We start from the raw sequence: 13,824 nt of genomic DNA on the forward strand, positions 1-13,824 counted from the left end.
AATTAAAAAAACTGCATGCTTTATTCTGTAAAGACCCTACAATGTTTGAATGAAATCGCAACAATCACATGACACCCTATGAGCAAGCACCTGACAACAGTGGGAAGGAAAAACTCCCTTTTAACAGGAAGAAACCTCTCGCAGAGGCAGCCATATGACGTAAAACACACAGAGAGTGAAAAGAGCCCTAATAATATGCTTTGTCAGAAAGGAAAGCTTAAAAGTTGTCTCGAGGTTGTCTCCCGAATGCAAACTGGGAGCTGGTTCCATAATAAGGGGCCTGAAAGCTGAAGGCTCTGCCTCCCATTCTAATTTCAAATACTCACAAGTAGGCCTTGAGCCTGAGAGCAAAGCACTCTGTTAGGATAATAAGGTACTGTGAGGTCTTTAGATGTGACAGGCCTGATTAGTCAAGAACTTTACAGTTCTGTGTGTGTGCTTGTGTGTGTGTTTCTCAGGCTGTATTCGACTGCGTTGTAAACTCTCTGAAGAACGTCCTCAACATCCTCATCGTCTACATCCTCTTTATGTTCATCTTCGCTGTGATTGCTGTTCAGCTCTTTAAGGGGAAATTTTTCTACTGCAGTGACGAGTCCAAGACCCTGGAGAAAGACTGCAGGTACGTTTATATTACTGTTTTTATTACTGTTTTTATTACTGTTTTCTATTCTAACTACATCTTCCTCCTTCACTTTTTTCGCCTTTTTTTGTCACATCTTTTCAACTGATTCTGTCTGCCTTCTTGCTTTCAGGGGTCAGTTTTTGGACTACGACAGGGATGAAGTAACTGCAAAGCCCAGAGTGTGGAAGAAGTATGAGTTTCACTATGATAACGTGCTGTGGGCTTTTCTAACACTCTTCACCGTCTCCACCGGAGAGGGCTGGCCAGTGTAAGTCAGGACAGCCTGCATATCATTTTCAGTAGCACCTAGATGGAGGTCCAAGTGGTTTTTATCATTAAAGATATGAAACTAATAAATCTGATTAATTGGTGCAGAAAGAAATATTGCTCACATTTTTAGCTGACAATAAGTGCTTGAGTGTTGGAAACATTCGTGACTTTTTCAAGTTAAAATTTCCATTGGTGAGTCATCCTGAAAGGCACTCATCACACCTGGAGCCAGATTGTACTGTGCAGTTTAAATGTACCTGATTTCTCCCAGACGTAATTACTGTGCATTCTGTTAATATGCAATCAAGTCTCATTGCATAGATGTCAGTCTGCCATTCTGTGCCTTAACGCCTTTGCTTGGGCTCAAGTACCACAAGCAGATTCATCGTTGTCTCTGTCAAAGGTCGTTGATGCCTGTTTGCTTTTTGGCATTTCATGTACTTACCTGAAAATGAAAAGTAGATTGCTAAACTGAGTGAGCTTGTCATGACAGCTGAAAATCACAGACTTTCTAACAAGCTGTGACAGCTCAGTAAGACCATAATCACAAGGAAGGACTCTTGATTGGTTTTATGCTAGTACATTGCACCTGTAGATACTGCAATATGAGTGATAGAGACACAGCCTTATAACGTTTTGTTCTTAAGCTAAAAGCCTTAACCTAAAATGATAATGTATAAAAGAAAAAGAAAAGAAATATTATTAATAAATTAAACAGAAGACGTGGAAGGAACCTCATCTGCTGACTAAAGGGTCACACATTTAAGGGTTGGACATAGGAAGCGCTGATGTTACAGATATTCTAAGCTCCAGTTGTCTAGGTAAACCACCAGTGTATTTACCATTTTTCTCATTGGTAGTCACTTCAATCGCTTGCCTCAAAGTGAAGGAAGGTTTTGTTGCTCAAAGTCGCTAAATGGCATTGACTTTCTATGGGTACTATATCCAATTGCTATGGTTACCACATCCAGTTGATTCCTATGTGGATGTCCGTTTAGCCTCTGCTGGTATTGGCCAATTTTTCAAGGTTTCTGGGTGTAATCAGAATATTATCCTTTTCAAGATGGTTCTGTTTCATCTTTAAATTTAAAAATCTCTTCTGTTATTTTTCTTTTGATCCATTGGCCTGCAAGCAACCAAAACCTGCTCAAAATGTGTTGTTTAGTAAAACTTGGGAAGAAATCTACATCGGTTTTGAAAATGATTTTAGTCTTTCCTTCTTTTTAGTGTCCTGAAGCACTCTGTGGATGCCACATATGAGGACCAGGGCCCCAGTCCAGGCTTTCGCATGGAGACATCTATCTTTTATGTGGTCTACTTTGTGGTGTTTCCTTTCTTTTTTGTCAACATATTCGTAGCTTTGATCATCATAACTTTTCAGGAGCAGGGAGACAAGGCCATGTCAGAATGCACATTGGAAAAGAATGAGGTGAGAGTGGAAAGTGATGCACTTTATTGTGCTTTTTTTCTTTTTGTGTGTGTGTGTGTGTGGGGGGGGGGTGTTCTGGGAAGAAGAAAAAAACACAAATTACAAAGACACTGGTAATTTCTTCAGAGACACTAGCACTCATGCCGATCCTCTTCTAAATGTCTCTTCTATGCAAATCACATTAAACATGACAATTCCCTGCTCTTAAAAAGAAAGCAGCAGGGCTTATCTTACTCCCTTCATCTCTTCTTCACAGGGACTTTGTGAAAATCCTGCTGTTTTCTTTCTATGATGTATTGGCTAGTGATCAGAGAACTTTAATTTGTGGTATCTTCTTTTAACATTACAAAACACTTAAAGTCGGTAGTGGTGTGCCAGCTGTTGTTTATTTTAAAAACTTTGAATTCTTCTCTCTGATGAAAGATATAAAGTTGTTGCATCAGAGAGTTTTCTTACCCGATCTGTTTTGTTTTGTCTTTTCAACTCTCAGAGGGCTTGTATTGACTTTGCCATCAATGCCAAGCCGCTGACGAGATACATGCCAGAGAACAAGCAGTCATTTCAGTACAAAATGTGGAAATTTGTGGTGTCGTCTCCTTTTGAGTATGCCATCATGACTTTGATCGCCCTCAACACCGTCGTGCTGATGATGAAGGTCAGTTTTTTCTCCCACTAATGAGGCATGTGACAGTTCCCTTCAGACACCTCTGAGGCAGAGAAAATAGTGCATCGTTCAGCGATAGTTATGCAGTTCCCAATTTGATACAACAGACTGTTGAAATATCAAAAAGGATTACAGGAGATGTTTTTATAAACGACCATTCAATCTTTTACTTTTAAAGGCAATAATGAAAACAACTGTGGTCTGGCATTAAGACATACTGTTGTTAGCAACTGACTATTGACACTTTACATTACATTACTTTCTAGTTTGAGGCAAAAGAGCTTGTATTTTATCCATTTCCTTTACTCGTCTTCTAATTATTCAGGTAATCCGGGTTATCTTATCTGGTCTGAATGATTTTTTCTACCATTATGGAGCCATAGAAACTAACAATGAATCCTGATAAACCCTAAGTTTATCTCTTGTTCACCTTCAAGGTCGTCTCTTTGGGAAGCTCTGAACTGCATCCTACATGGCTGTAATTTTCAGAAACCTGTCTGGAATGTTTTCTTTTTCTTTCTTTTTTTTTGCCTTTCCCGTTTGGTTCTTTAGCCATCAAAATTATTGTCTGAAGGCCAAGAAAGATGCCCCAAAAAAGAGAAAACAGGCAAAACGAGGAAACACAATAAACACAGCACCATTGCAATAACCTAGATAAGTGTAAGTAACAGTAAATACTAAATATTGAATGTTCAAGGCATGGTTCCTTGATCTTTTGGATATCACAGGTGTTTTCACTCTTTGCCTGGCCCCTCACCCAGGACCATTTTGCTTTGGGAGACCCTACCAAGGCTGACTCACTAGAACATGCAAAACCCTCCATCACAATGATCAGGGCTGCACTGGCCATCGGGCCTACCGGGCATTTTCCCGGTGGGCCGCTCGTGATTTTTCGTTTTTATGGGCCGATGGGGTTTTATTTCTTTTCTTTTTTTTAACGGTATAAATGAATGGTGGTGGATTGGCCAGTTGGTCATGATCGACTCTGGGCTGGACCAATTACAGCCGAGGAGGAGGAAACCAGCAGATGTCGCGCTAAACAACAGCAGCACGTTTAAGCTTGATCAGCTGTTGTTAGAATTTATTTAATATTAATTTCTAGTATCAGCTGATGTTTGCTGGAGCCACAGCTGTAAAAGCTGCTGGTCATGATGTCGGTTTGGTTATCTGGTGAGAGGGAAACATGAAGATGAAACCAGGAGATGTCCTTACTGAATCATCAGAGCTGAACAGGTGATGGAGAAACAGGTTCACCTTTTAGGTGACATGAATGAGTTGAAGGGAAGTTATGAACTGTTTTTGAGAGACAAATAACACCAGGATGCTTTTATACGTAGCTGACAGCTATGTGTGCAGGGGCGGGTCTAGGAAAGTTTTGCCAGGGGGCCAGGTAGGGCATTAACAGGGAAAGGGGGGGCACAAAGAAATACTTTTATTTCTTATTCTTATTTAAAATGTCTCACTTTTAATAAATAATTATCTGAACCTTACAACCAAAGTTTTCATCTGATGTAAAATGTATAGAAATCCATTATTGTATTCAGTAAATATCAAGTCTAGTATATACCCTAGTAAGTTATAGTATTCTTTCCTTTGAGAAGGTACCATCTGTGCAGTCTGCAATTCTGTTGAAGAAAGATGTTGAATCGATTTAATTACTGGAGAAAAGTAATAGATTTCTGTGCATTTGTTTTATATGTGCATTAAATTAAAATCAATTTTGTCAATTAAGCATCGAGGCAGAGGGTACGGGAGTGGTTGCTGGGAGTTGGCAACCCTATTAGTTAGGTATATGTAATTATAAATTAGGTTGTTTTATATTTTTGCTAAGTACTGTTTAGAATACCAGAATAGGGAGGATGGTGTAGGTTTAAGTTTATTATAAAGGCTTTATGGCTTTTCCTATAATACCATGGTGGGCCGGTCACTAGTCAAAATGCCCAGGCTGATTTTTTGTCCAGTCCAGCCCTGGTGGTGATTCATGGAGGGAAATGTCAACTAAAAATGTAATTAGAATTTCCATGGAGACAAACTTAGGAACTAGTGTTGGTGCCATATCACAGTCAATCCTCTGGGTACAAGCTGTTACTAGGTGTGCCCCCCCACCCCCCACCCCCCCACCCCAGATCCTGATTATATGGTGATATCATAGAGCAAATATAAACAGTTAGAACAGGACCATAAGAGGGTGATTAAAAAAGCATTTGAGAGGTGCACGAGGCAACCTCATAGAGGAGATGGTTAGAATCTTGTTATGGGTTGAGTCCTGAAACTTTTTGTTCCCAGTGAGTTCTTTATTCAAAACCAAGCAGCAGCAATAATTGATCATGTGCAGTCCTATTTTATCTCCATGATGCATGGCTAAAGGAGATTGTGGTGTCTTTATAGCAGTCTTGCATGAACTCTGCACATACATACAATCCCATTTTAATGTCAGTGAAATCCCCTGCAGTTGCAATACAAGCCTTTTCTGATATGTAAGATGTTTAAAATTTAATAAGCCAGACAGATGCAGACGTCTCTGGTGGGTGCAAGCAGCCCAGAACAGAACAGGAGTGAATAAACATGAATAAAAAGGATCTGCAGTGTCTTGGTGTTGCGTTTTGTAGTTTTCAGTATCATGTACAGAGGCTGTCTGATCTATGCCTTAAGTGTGCAATAAATAACGGGAGTCGATTTTACACACATTTATTGTTAATATAATTAAAGATATTAAAGAGCAGATATTCAGTGTTTCGTGTTTCATCTTCTGCCCTTAGTTCTATGGCGCTCCAGATGTGTACGAGTCCATGCTGAAATACTTAAACATCGTCTTCACGGGCCTCTTCACACTCGAGTGCATACTCAAAATTATTGCCTTCAATCCACTGGTGAGTTGTCTTTGTAAGTCTGTATACTGTGCTGTACTCTGCAAGCAGCTATTGATGGTTTTGAAATGTTCCAGTTTACACTTAAAGGGTTAAGTGATTTGGTTCTTGTAAAGGTTGAGTTAATTTCAAGGTATCTTTTAGTCAGTGACACAGTCTCACTTTAAGAAGACTGTATGGATCTCACCTAAAGCATTATGACACAGTAAATAAAATCTTGCTTTTTTGCATTCATTTCAGAAAGAGGAAGAGTTAGCTAACAAAAAAACAAAAGAGGAAGATAAACAGAAGAGTGCACAAAGGAAATAAATCTCCCAATGTGGCGCCGTCTGGCCTCCAGCGAAGCATTTCATCTTAGGCTCTATTCCATTTGCGAGGCCCATTTATTAAATAGCTTTTCTCACACACCACTTACCTCCACCTGTTTAGCTGTTAAGCCCAGATGACTGCGCTCACATCTGCCATTATAAATGCTCTGCTGCCACTGTAGCTTTTCAAAAAGCAGCTGCAGGACCTGGCAGCAGCCTCTGCCCCGAGGAACAGGATGACTGACCAGTCTGAAGAGCCTCAGAAGTTATGCGAAAGATGTGCATTTAGCATTTATGTGTGTAATGTAGGCACATATAAAGTTGATTTGTGTGCTCAGGGAGATGGCTAGTCTTTATTTTTTGAAGTGTGCTTTGTGCATTTGAATACTTTTTGTGTGCCTCAACTTTGTATCTGTGTCTGCAACTTTTTCATATCTAGATCTGTATTAAAATTTGCCCGCATATTCGTGCACAGGAGACTCATTCAAATGAGGCAGTGTAGGGGGAATGTTGCTGGAAAATGGATCATAGAATTTCTGCTTGGATTAGATGTCTTAGTATGAATTTGGGAAAATCACAGTGCTGCCAGTCTGGTCAGTTTATTAAAAAGATTAAATTAAATACATAAGAATAAAGGAATAGCTCAATAGTAATAATTTATGTAATCTATAATTAAACAGGTTTTTAAACTGGCATTAGAACTTGGTTTATTGTGGTTAGAGCAGGGGAAATTATGTAATAGCCAACTTTTCTATTAAAAGTTCAGTTATGGATTACAATTGTTCACATCTTTTGATAATCCTGAGCTCCTGATTTTTTATTATTAGATTAAAGCTAAATTTAATATCTTATACCTTTGGACCATATTTAGAGTAGAGTGTGGTAAGTCGTCAGGTACATCTAAAAACTGAATGGAGTGCAATGGACAGATACCTCCTTATTAGTGCTAAGCATCACGGTATATACACAAATCTAACGCAGCACAAACATACGCATACACTGATCAGAATGGAGTGCCCATATTTACTTTATAAATGACACCAGGTATTTTACACAAGTGCACGCACAAACAAACACACACATCCACCTACACAAACACATTCACATTCACCAGACAGGTCAACCCAATTAGGTTCATGTTTTATTGTTGTCCATGACAGGAGTAAATATTGTAATACTCTCAGTTTATGGCTGTGAATGTGAACAAGAGCCAACTTGTAAAGCCCTTTGAATGAAGGCTCTATTTAAACAGCAATTTTTCATTCGAATGTACACTTGAAAGGGTGGAAAGTGGTTTAAAAGCAGTTAGTTATGATGAAGACACTGTATAAAATATTTAAAGGTTAACTATAACATCCACTTTTCTTCTTTCTCTTTCTTTTAGAACTACCTGAAAGAGCCCTGGAATGTGTTTGACTTTGTGACTGTGATTGGAAGCATTACAGACATTTTGTGCACAGAGATAAACGTAAGAGTTACATTTCTCATCGCATGCACCCATGGGTCACTTCCTACATGGGTACCAAAATTCAGTGCATGCTCATAGCTGTAGGATCACAACAGCAAAGCAGCATGCTGTGACACAGGAAGCAGATTTAGTCCAATCAGGGAAACTGTTATCACAATAATGGACTAATCAAAGTTAATATTTTGCTACAGTGGAAGTGATTTACTCTGGGCATGCAAGCGTTCAAATACTGTTATTATGATTAATCTATTTTCTATTTTTTTTTATGTTTTTGTCTATAAAAAGCCAGAAAAAAATGATGAAAAATACCCACCAAAGCAGCCTGGACTGTCAAAAAATCTGACAACCCAGACTGCTGATTTCACATTTTCTATTATTATTGTATTTTTTGGGGGGGTGTTGTTGTTCAAAGTTTGAAAGTCAGAAATATCACCAATTCCTCCCAACTGTCAATTATTCATTTAGTTGCTGTTCTGACTTTCACTAAAATTTGAGCTGTTGTAGCATTAATTTGCATGTGTTTTTGCTTAATGTCAGTATTTTATTTTTTTTCCAGCTTCAAAATCATCAGTGTGGATGTCATGCTTTGCTGTACTCTTAGTCTCAGTCCTCGAATCAGCCAAACAAGTCCATAGCAAAAATATGACATCTTAAAAATCTATACATGAAGCAAGGGAAGCCACACGACTTGAACATTAAACATTACAGTCTTGAACATTTAGTTTCCTATTTTTAATCACAGCAGATGCAAAGTATTTGTGCGGCTTGAGGACTGAGACAGGTTACTTTAGCTTTCTGTGTTGCAAAGTCAGTTTTTGTGTGACTTTCTCTTCCTGTGATCATTAGTCTTCTTCTCTGTTTCTCTCGCTGCTTTTTCCCCCCCACTGTTTTTCATCTTCTGCTGTGTCTTTCCTGGCGCCTGTGCCCTCACTCTGCCCCTTCTGTCACATCTGACACCTCTAGACGGTAAGTGGCTTTCCTTGTTGGCCACTGATTTCGTCAGTTCCCCCGTCACTGTGTGCTGTTCTCTTCCACGGCTTTAGTTTAAAGTGTCTAACTACACCTTGAATGTGAGATGATATAAATTAAGACCTTTTAAACCAATGTAACATGAAATGTGTGCTTTAACAGTAATCAGACCTTCTACGGCAATTACTGTTACATAAGCCCTTAATGTGAAAATGTACAGTTCAGTCAGATCCACTACAGTGAAAAGAACGTTATTATTTCCATCAGCAGTAATTTATATTTGGCAGCCTGACGTTTTTTCTGGCACCTTTCTGACCTTCCATGTCCATACAGCCAAAGGCTGCGAGAGCAGCAGCAAAGCTCCCTGTACAAAACAGTGGCAACACACTTGACACTGATTCAGTGTGAAAAGGAGGTGCGAAGGTGGAGGTGGGTTGCAAAGCGGTTTTCAGATGTGCAGCTACTGTAGGCAGTAACTTAAATATCGTACATTTGCTTTAGCTTTAACCGAAATCAGTTGATCTGCTTGGATTTGGGTTGAGCTATACTTCTTGGCCTGCCTTGTGTATGCTGTGTTCAGCTAATATCATTTCATTCAGCTGGATCAGTTCTGAGCTACAAAAGGATCAATTAGGATTAGAGCCAGTATAGTTTTGTACTTTCTAATTATTTTTTATCTTTATTTTATTTTGACAGTTTGTTTTTAATTCAGTTTAGTTTCAGTTAGTTTTAATTTCAGTTTTAGTTCATTATAGTAACCTTGTTAATATTAGTTTGTCTGTATTGCTTCTAGATTATATCAGATTTATCAGTATATCATCCCACTGATCCATCCAAGTATCCATTTTTTTACTTGCTTAATCAGTTCAGGGTTGCAGGAGGACTGAAACCTATCCCAAAAGATCATAGGATAGGTGTCTAAGAGAGTAGTCTTTAAAAGTCTTTGGCAACCCCTCATTTCTTTGTATTCTGCTTCCAGGGAGACAGACATTCTTCTCAGTTTTAAAAGTGGCTTTGAGCAATAGTTTTGCAACCTTTCCGGAGTTCTCTCATAGTTCTTCTTTTGACATTGGCTACTCTGTCACTGATTTTCAGGTTAATGATGCTAATTGTTATTTATTTATTTACTCTTTTTGCTATTGGATCAAATTGTACATGGTTAGTTTGGAGAACATTAAAATAGAGTTTTTCTGTAAGTCTCAGTAAATATGTCTGTGAAGGTTCTCAGTCATCCAGGTCATCGTAGTCCCAAGGAGCGTAGTCAAAGGAGCTTGCAAAGAAAAGCGTCTGAACTTCTTTAAGTTACTTGAAGACGTTTCACCTCTCATCCGAGAGGCTTCTTCAGTTCACGTGAAACGTCTTCAAGTAACTTAAAGTCCAGACGCTTTTCTTTGCAAGCTCCTTTGACAAGTCTCAGTAAACATTTTTTCCCTCTAGCAAAAACAAAAAAAAACCCTGAAATTGTCTACAAAAATGTACTGCAGTATGCTACCAGCTTAATAAATTATTAATAAAAATATCCTCAAATCTGGTACATAATAACAGATCATTTGTTTTTCTTTCCCAGAAAGAAAAAATCAACCTGAGTTTCCTGAGGCTGTTCAGAGCAGCTCGTCTCATCAAGCTTCTGCGACAAGGCTACACTATTCGCATCCTGCTGTGGACCTTCGTTCAGTCGTTCAAGGTAAGGAAAAAACTGAGTAACGCAGAAACATTATAAACATCCGAGTTAGAGTCTGAAGCATCTCGGTAAGTGTGTAAACTTGCAGAAAGAAACTGTAAATTTGGAAAGACACACGGGCTGGCAATCTGAGCCAGATTTATTTGCTCTTGCATGAAAGTATATCTCATACAATACAACTAGTGGAATAAAGGGCTCAAAAAACAGGCCTAGGCATGCTTTTTCCTGTTCAATTTGAACGAAATAGCTCTCAGCAGACAGCAGTTTAGATTTTCACGCCATGCCGGTTTTGTTCTCTAAATCCCCTGGGACAAGTTGAGTTAAATGTGGAGCGCTGGGGCCACAGCACAGGGAATTTATGGCAGCTTTAATGTCAGTGGTGAGAGCTTTTAAGCCCAATGAAAATGGACAGTAGCTTCAGCGTGTTAAAAGGTGGCTATTTAATTACAACAAATGTTCGCCGCCTTCTTGCAGCCATATAAATAGTTGGTTGAAAAGAATCAACCCAGCAGGTCAGGTTAGCTGCTCGGGTTCTTAAATAAATACTGTAAAATGTTAGAAGGGTGGTTGTTGCTCTGTAGAGAATCCGATTTATGAGTGTGTATGTGCATACAAACACAGAGGAAGAGATCAAAGAGGTGCTGTGTCCCATGTGTGTCTGTGTGTGTTTAAAATGGATATTGTTGGTGCCATGCAGTATATGAGTGTGTTTAGACTGTATTCATGTGTATGCTTTCAGGCCCTGCCATATGTCTGCCTACTCATTGCCATGCTGTTCTTTATCTACGCCATCATAGGAATGCAGGTAAGTCATCATGTGCATAAAGCACATCTGAATTTCATGATTCACTGAAATATGCCTTCTACAACGTGTAGATTTCCCAGTAGCCTATCAGTGAATGACCCGAGTGGGTGTGACTACACATTAGCTTGTGTTTAACTGGCATTTCACCATTTCTCTTAATTTGATGTGCAGTATAGCAATTGGCATCATTTTAACCATATGCTCTGTATAAAAGATGGATGTATAGTAGCTACCAGGAATTTATCCGTTGGTTTGTGGATTCATTTTGTTTTATGGTCATTGCCATCTTGGTTTTTGAAGCCACAGTTGACTACATTTAGACCAGCGTGAATTTATCAGTCAGCAAGCCTGGTTAGCACTCATAGACTATATTGGGGCATCAGATACCATCTAATTAATGGTAAGTGAAATACAAATTTAAAGCATTTCATCCACTAAAACAGGTCCACAAACTTCCTAGACTGGCTTTTGGTGTAATTAACTGCACAGGTAGTCATTTTCAGAAATAGTTTATCTTACAGTGGGAAAATCCTTTTGTCACAGCAGTTAAAAACGCACCAAACATATGATAAATACCTTAAATAAGTACAGTGCAGCTTGATAAAACCAAATATATAATTATCTTAACATGAAAAACTCCAAAAGCTCAAACCTCCAAAAAGAGAGCTCTCTCGCTGAGCAGTATTTACTTTCAAGGGAAAAGTGTTGCATCCTAAAGATATTAATTTTGCTTAGTTTGCTGCTTTTAAACTTGCTGTCAGACGTTTCTAGTGCAGTAAAAAAAAAAAAAGTACAAATTCCAGGTTTTTCTTATTTACTCTGTTGAAAGCCATTTTAATCTACCTGACATATAGTAAATCTCATTGTTTACTAAAATTCACTGAAATGTTTAATAAAAAAATATAAAGGGGAAAAACAATTGATCATAGGTGTTTTTCTGTTGATTTATTTATTTATTTTAACATTGTACATTAAACATTGAAATTGTTATGTATTTAAACAGTGATGCCATAGTATAGGAATGTGATTTTTATCATTTCCCTATAAAAACACTGTCAGTAAGAAACACAGTTTTAAATAGCTCTATATAGAATTATTATCGTTTTGATGTTTAGATCAGTCTATTGACCTCCAAGGAGGGGTCAGAGGTCAAATGTTACATGATATTTTAAATCTTTACACACCGCGCTTGTAAGAACTTAAGGCTTTTTGTCCATTTTTAACCAATAAATCATCAATCAGTAAATCATTCAAGTAAGTCATTAACCCCACTCTACACTTCTACAACGTTTGATCTGAATTCATCCAAAACTTCACACGCGGTATCGTGTTTACAGACAGAATGACACGTGAGCACTTTTGACGCTTCAAACGCTATCAAAAACCTCATGGATGCAGGTGATGAGATTAAAACGACTCTTAACTGAAAATAAAACGATTGAATATTCAGTCAACGAAGCAGAAGAAACAATAAAAAATATTTTCCTCCTAAATGTTCCAAAAAGTTCAAAGCAAATACCAGCTGACATTCAAATGGCTCAGTGTAACAGTGTGGCAAACAGTGCAGTGCAATAAAGCGATGTCGTGTGTGCTACAGTAAGTGCTATGACAGCGCAGGGCTGAGATAACCTGTTAGCATGAGAGAACAGATGAATCTCTGCTAGACAGATGTTTGGAACTACGCAGAGTTTTTGCTTCTTTTTTTTTGCTCTAAAGTTTGACGATTTGAAATACTTGCATGTGGAAGTCAGCCACAAGGAACATCAAGGAACTGCAGTTTGTAACACTTCAGCGTGACACTTCATTTTTAGCCACTGACGCTGCAGCTTGAATATAATTGATTAATAGTCGTTGTTGTCTGCAGACTAACAGAACTTCTGTGCTGGAGAAATGCTACCTTCCTGTGTTCCTGATGTTTCCTGTGTTCTTTAAATTTAATGCATTTTGTCATGTACAGCAACCACAAGAAAAATGTGTCTGGCATTGCTATATGACTGTTTTCTACACGTTTGATACTGTCCTGGTAAAGATATTACATTATAAACTTAAGCACAGACTAAATGTGTTTTCAGAGTGGATTATTCTTTATTTTTGAGGCAGCTGATATAAAGGATTCCAATATGTTTTTCCTGAAAAAATTGATGGACAAGATGCTACCTGCATAGGTGACTGCTATCACGGGTCTCCTGAGTATAGCAGCTGGTGTTTATAGGTCAGCAGGATGGACTTACCAAGAGGCAAATAAATATTTTAAAAAGGCCTCTGGGGATTTTATTGGACTGACACTAGGATACCATGAGTTATGACAGCTATCTACTCTCTTTGTGTCTGCCATTTAGTTCTAGTTCAGGTCAGAAATGGTTTCCTGGAACGACATTTGCATTAAACTATGCTGACATAGCATAAACGAGTAATGCTTGAGATAAATTATAAGCCTGTATCTGCATAATGTATGCAATAAGTAGTTGCAATGCACGCAACATTACACAGTTAATGACAGATAACGCATATACACAAAGAAGGAAAATTAGCTCTAGCTTTATTGGCTTACAAAAGCAGTTTGTACAAGGCCACAATATAATTATATTTCATATTCAAATTACATCCATAAACCACTGTTTATGGCATCCATTAGTACCTATTATATTCAGTGAAGAAACTTAACAAAGACAGAAAGGGACACAGTGGGAATTATAAGTATACTGTTTATTGGCAGATTATAATTTAATGTGAAACGCATT

The 13,824-nt window shown here is 38.2% G+C and overlaps 1 protein-coding gene across 11 annotated transcripts in view; it reads left to right on the forward strand.

Annotated features, from left to right (window-relative positions):
- Positions 1-13,824, forward strand: part of cacna1bb (calcium voltage-gated channel subunit alpha1 Bb) — a 213,504-nt gene that overhangs the window by 166,295 nt on the left and 33,385 nt on the right. For all 11 annotated transcript variants that reach the window (XM_087843518.1, XM_087843517.1, XM_006803498.2 and 8 more), the window contains 8 exons: positions 459-619; positions 753-890; positions 2,120-2,321; positions 2,812-2,976; positions 5,745-5,855; positions 7,545-7,628; positions 10,165-10,281; positions 11,018-11,083. In XM_087843518.1, coding sequence (XP_087699644.1) covers positions 459-619; positions 753-890; positions 2,120-2,321; positions 2,812-2,976; positions 5,745-5,855; positions 7,545-7,628; positions 10,165-10,281; positions 11,018-11,083 — 1,044 coding nt within the window. The remainder of the gene's footprint in view (positions 1-458; positions 620-752; positions 891-2,119; positions 2,322-2,811; positions 2,977-5,744; positions 5,856-7,544; positions 7,629-10,164; positions 10,282-11,017; positions 11,084-13,824) is intronic.

This window comes from Neolamprologus brichardi, chromosome 7, assembly GCF_056152115.1.
Source record: "Neolamprologus brichardi isolate AB-2024 chromosome 7, ASM5615211v1, whole genome shotgun sequence".
Taxonomy (NCBI): Eukaryota; Metazoa; Chordata; class Actinopteri; order Cichliformes; family Cichlidae; genus Neolamprologus; species Neolamprologus brichardi.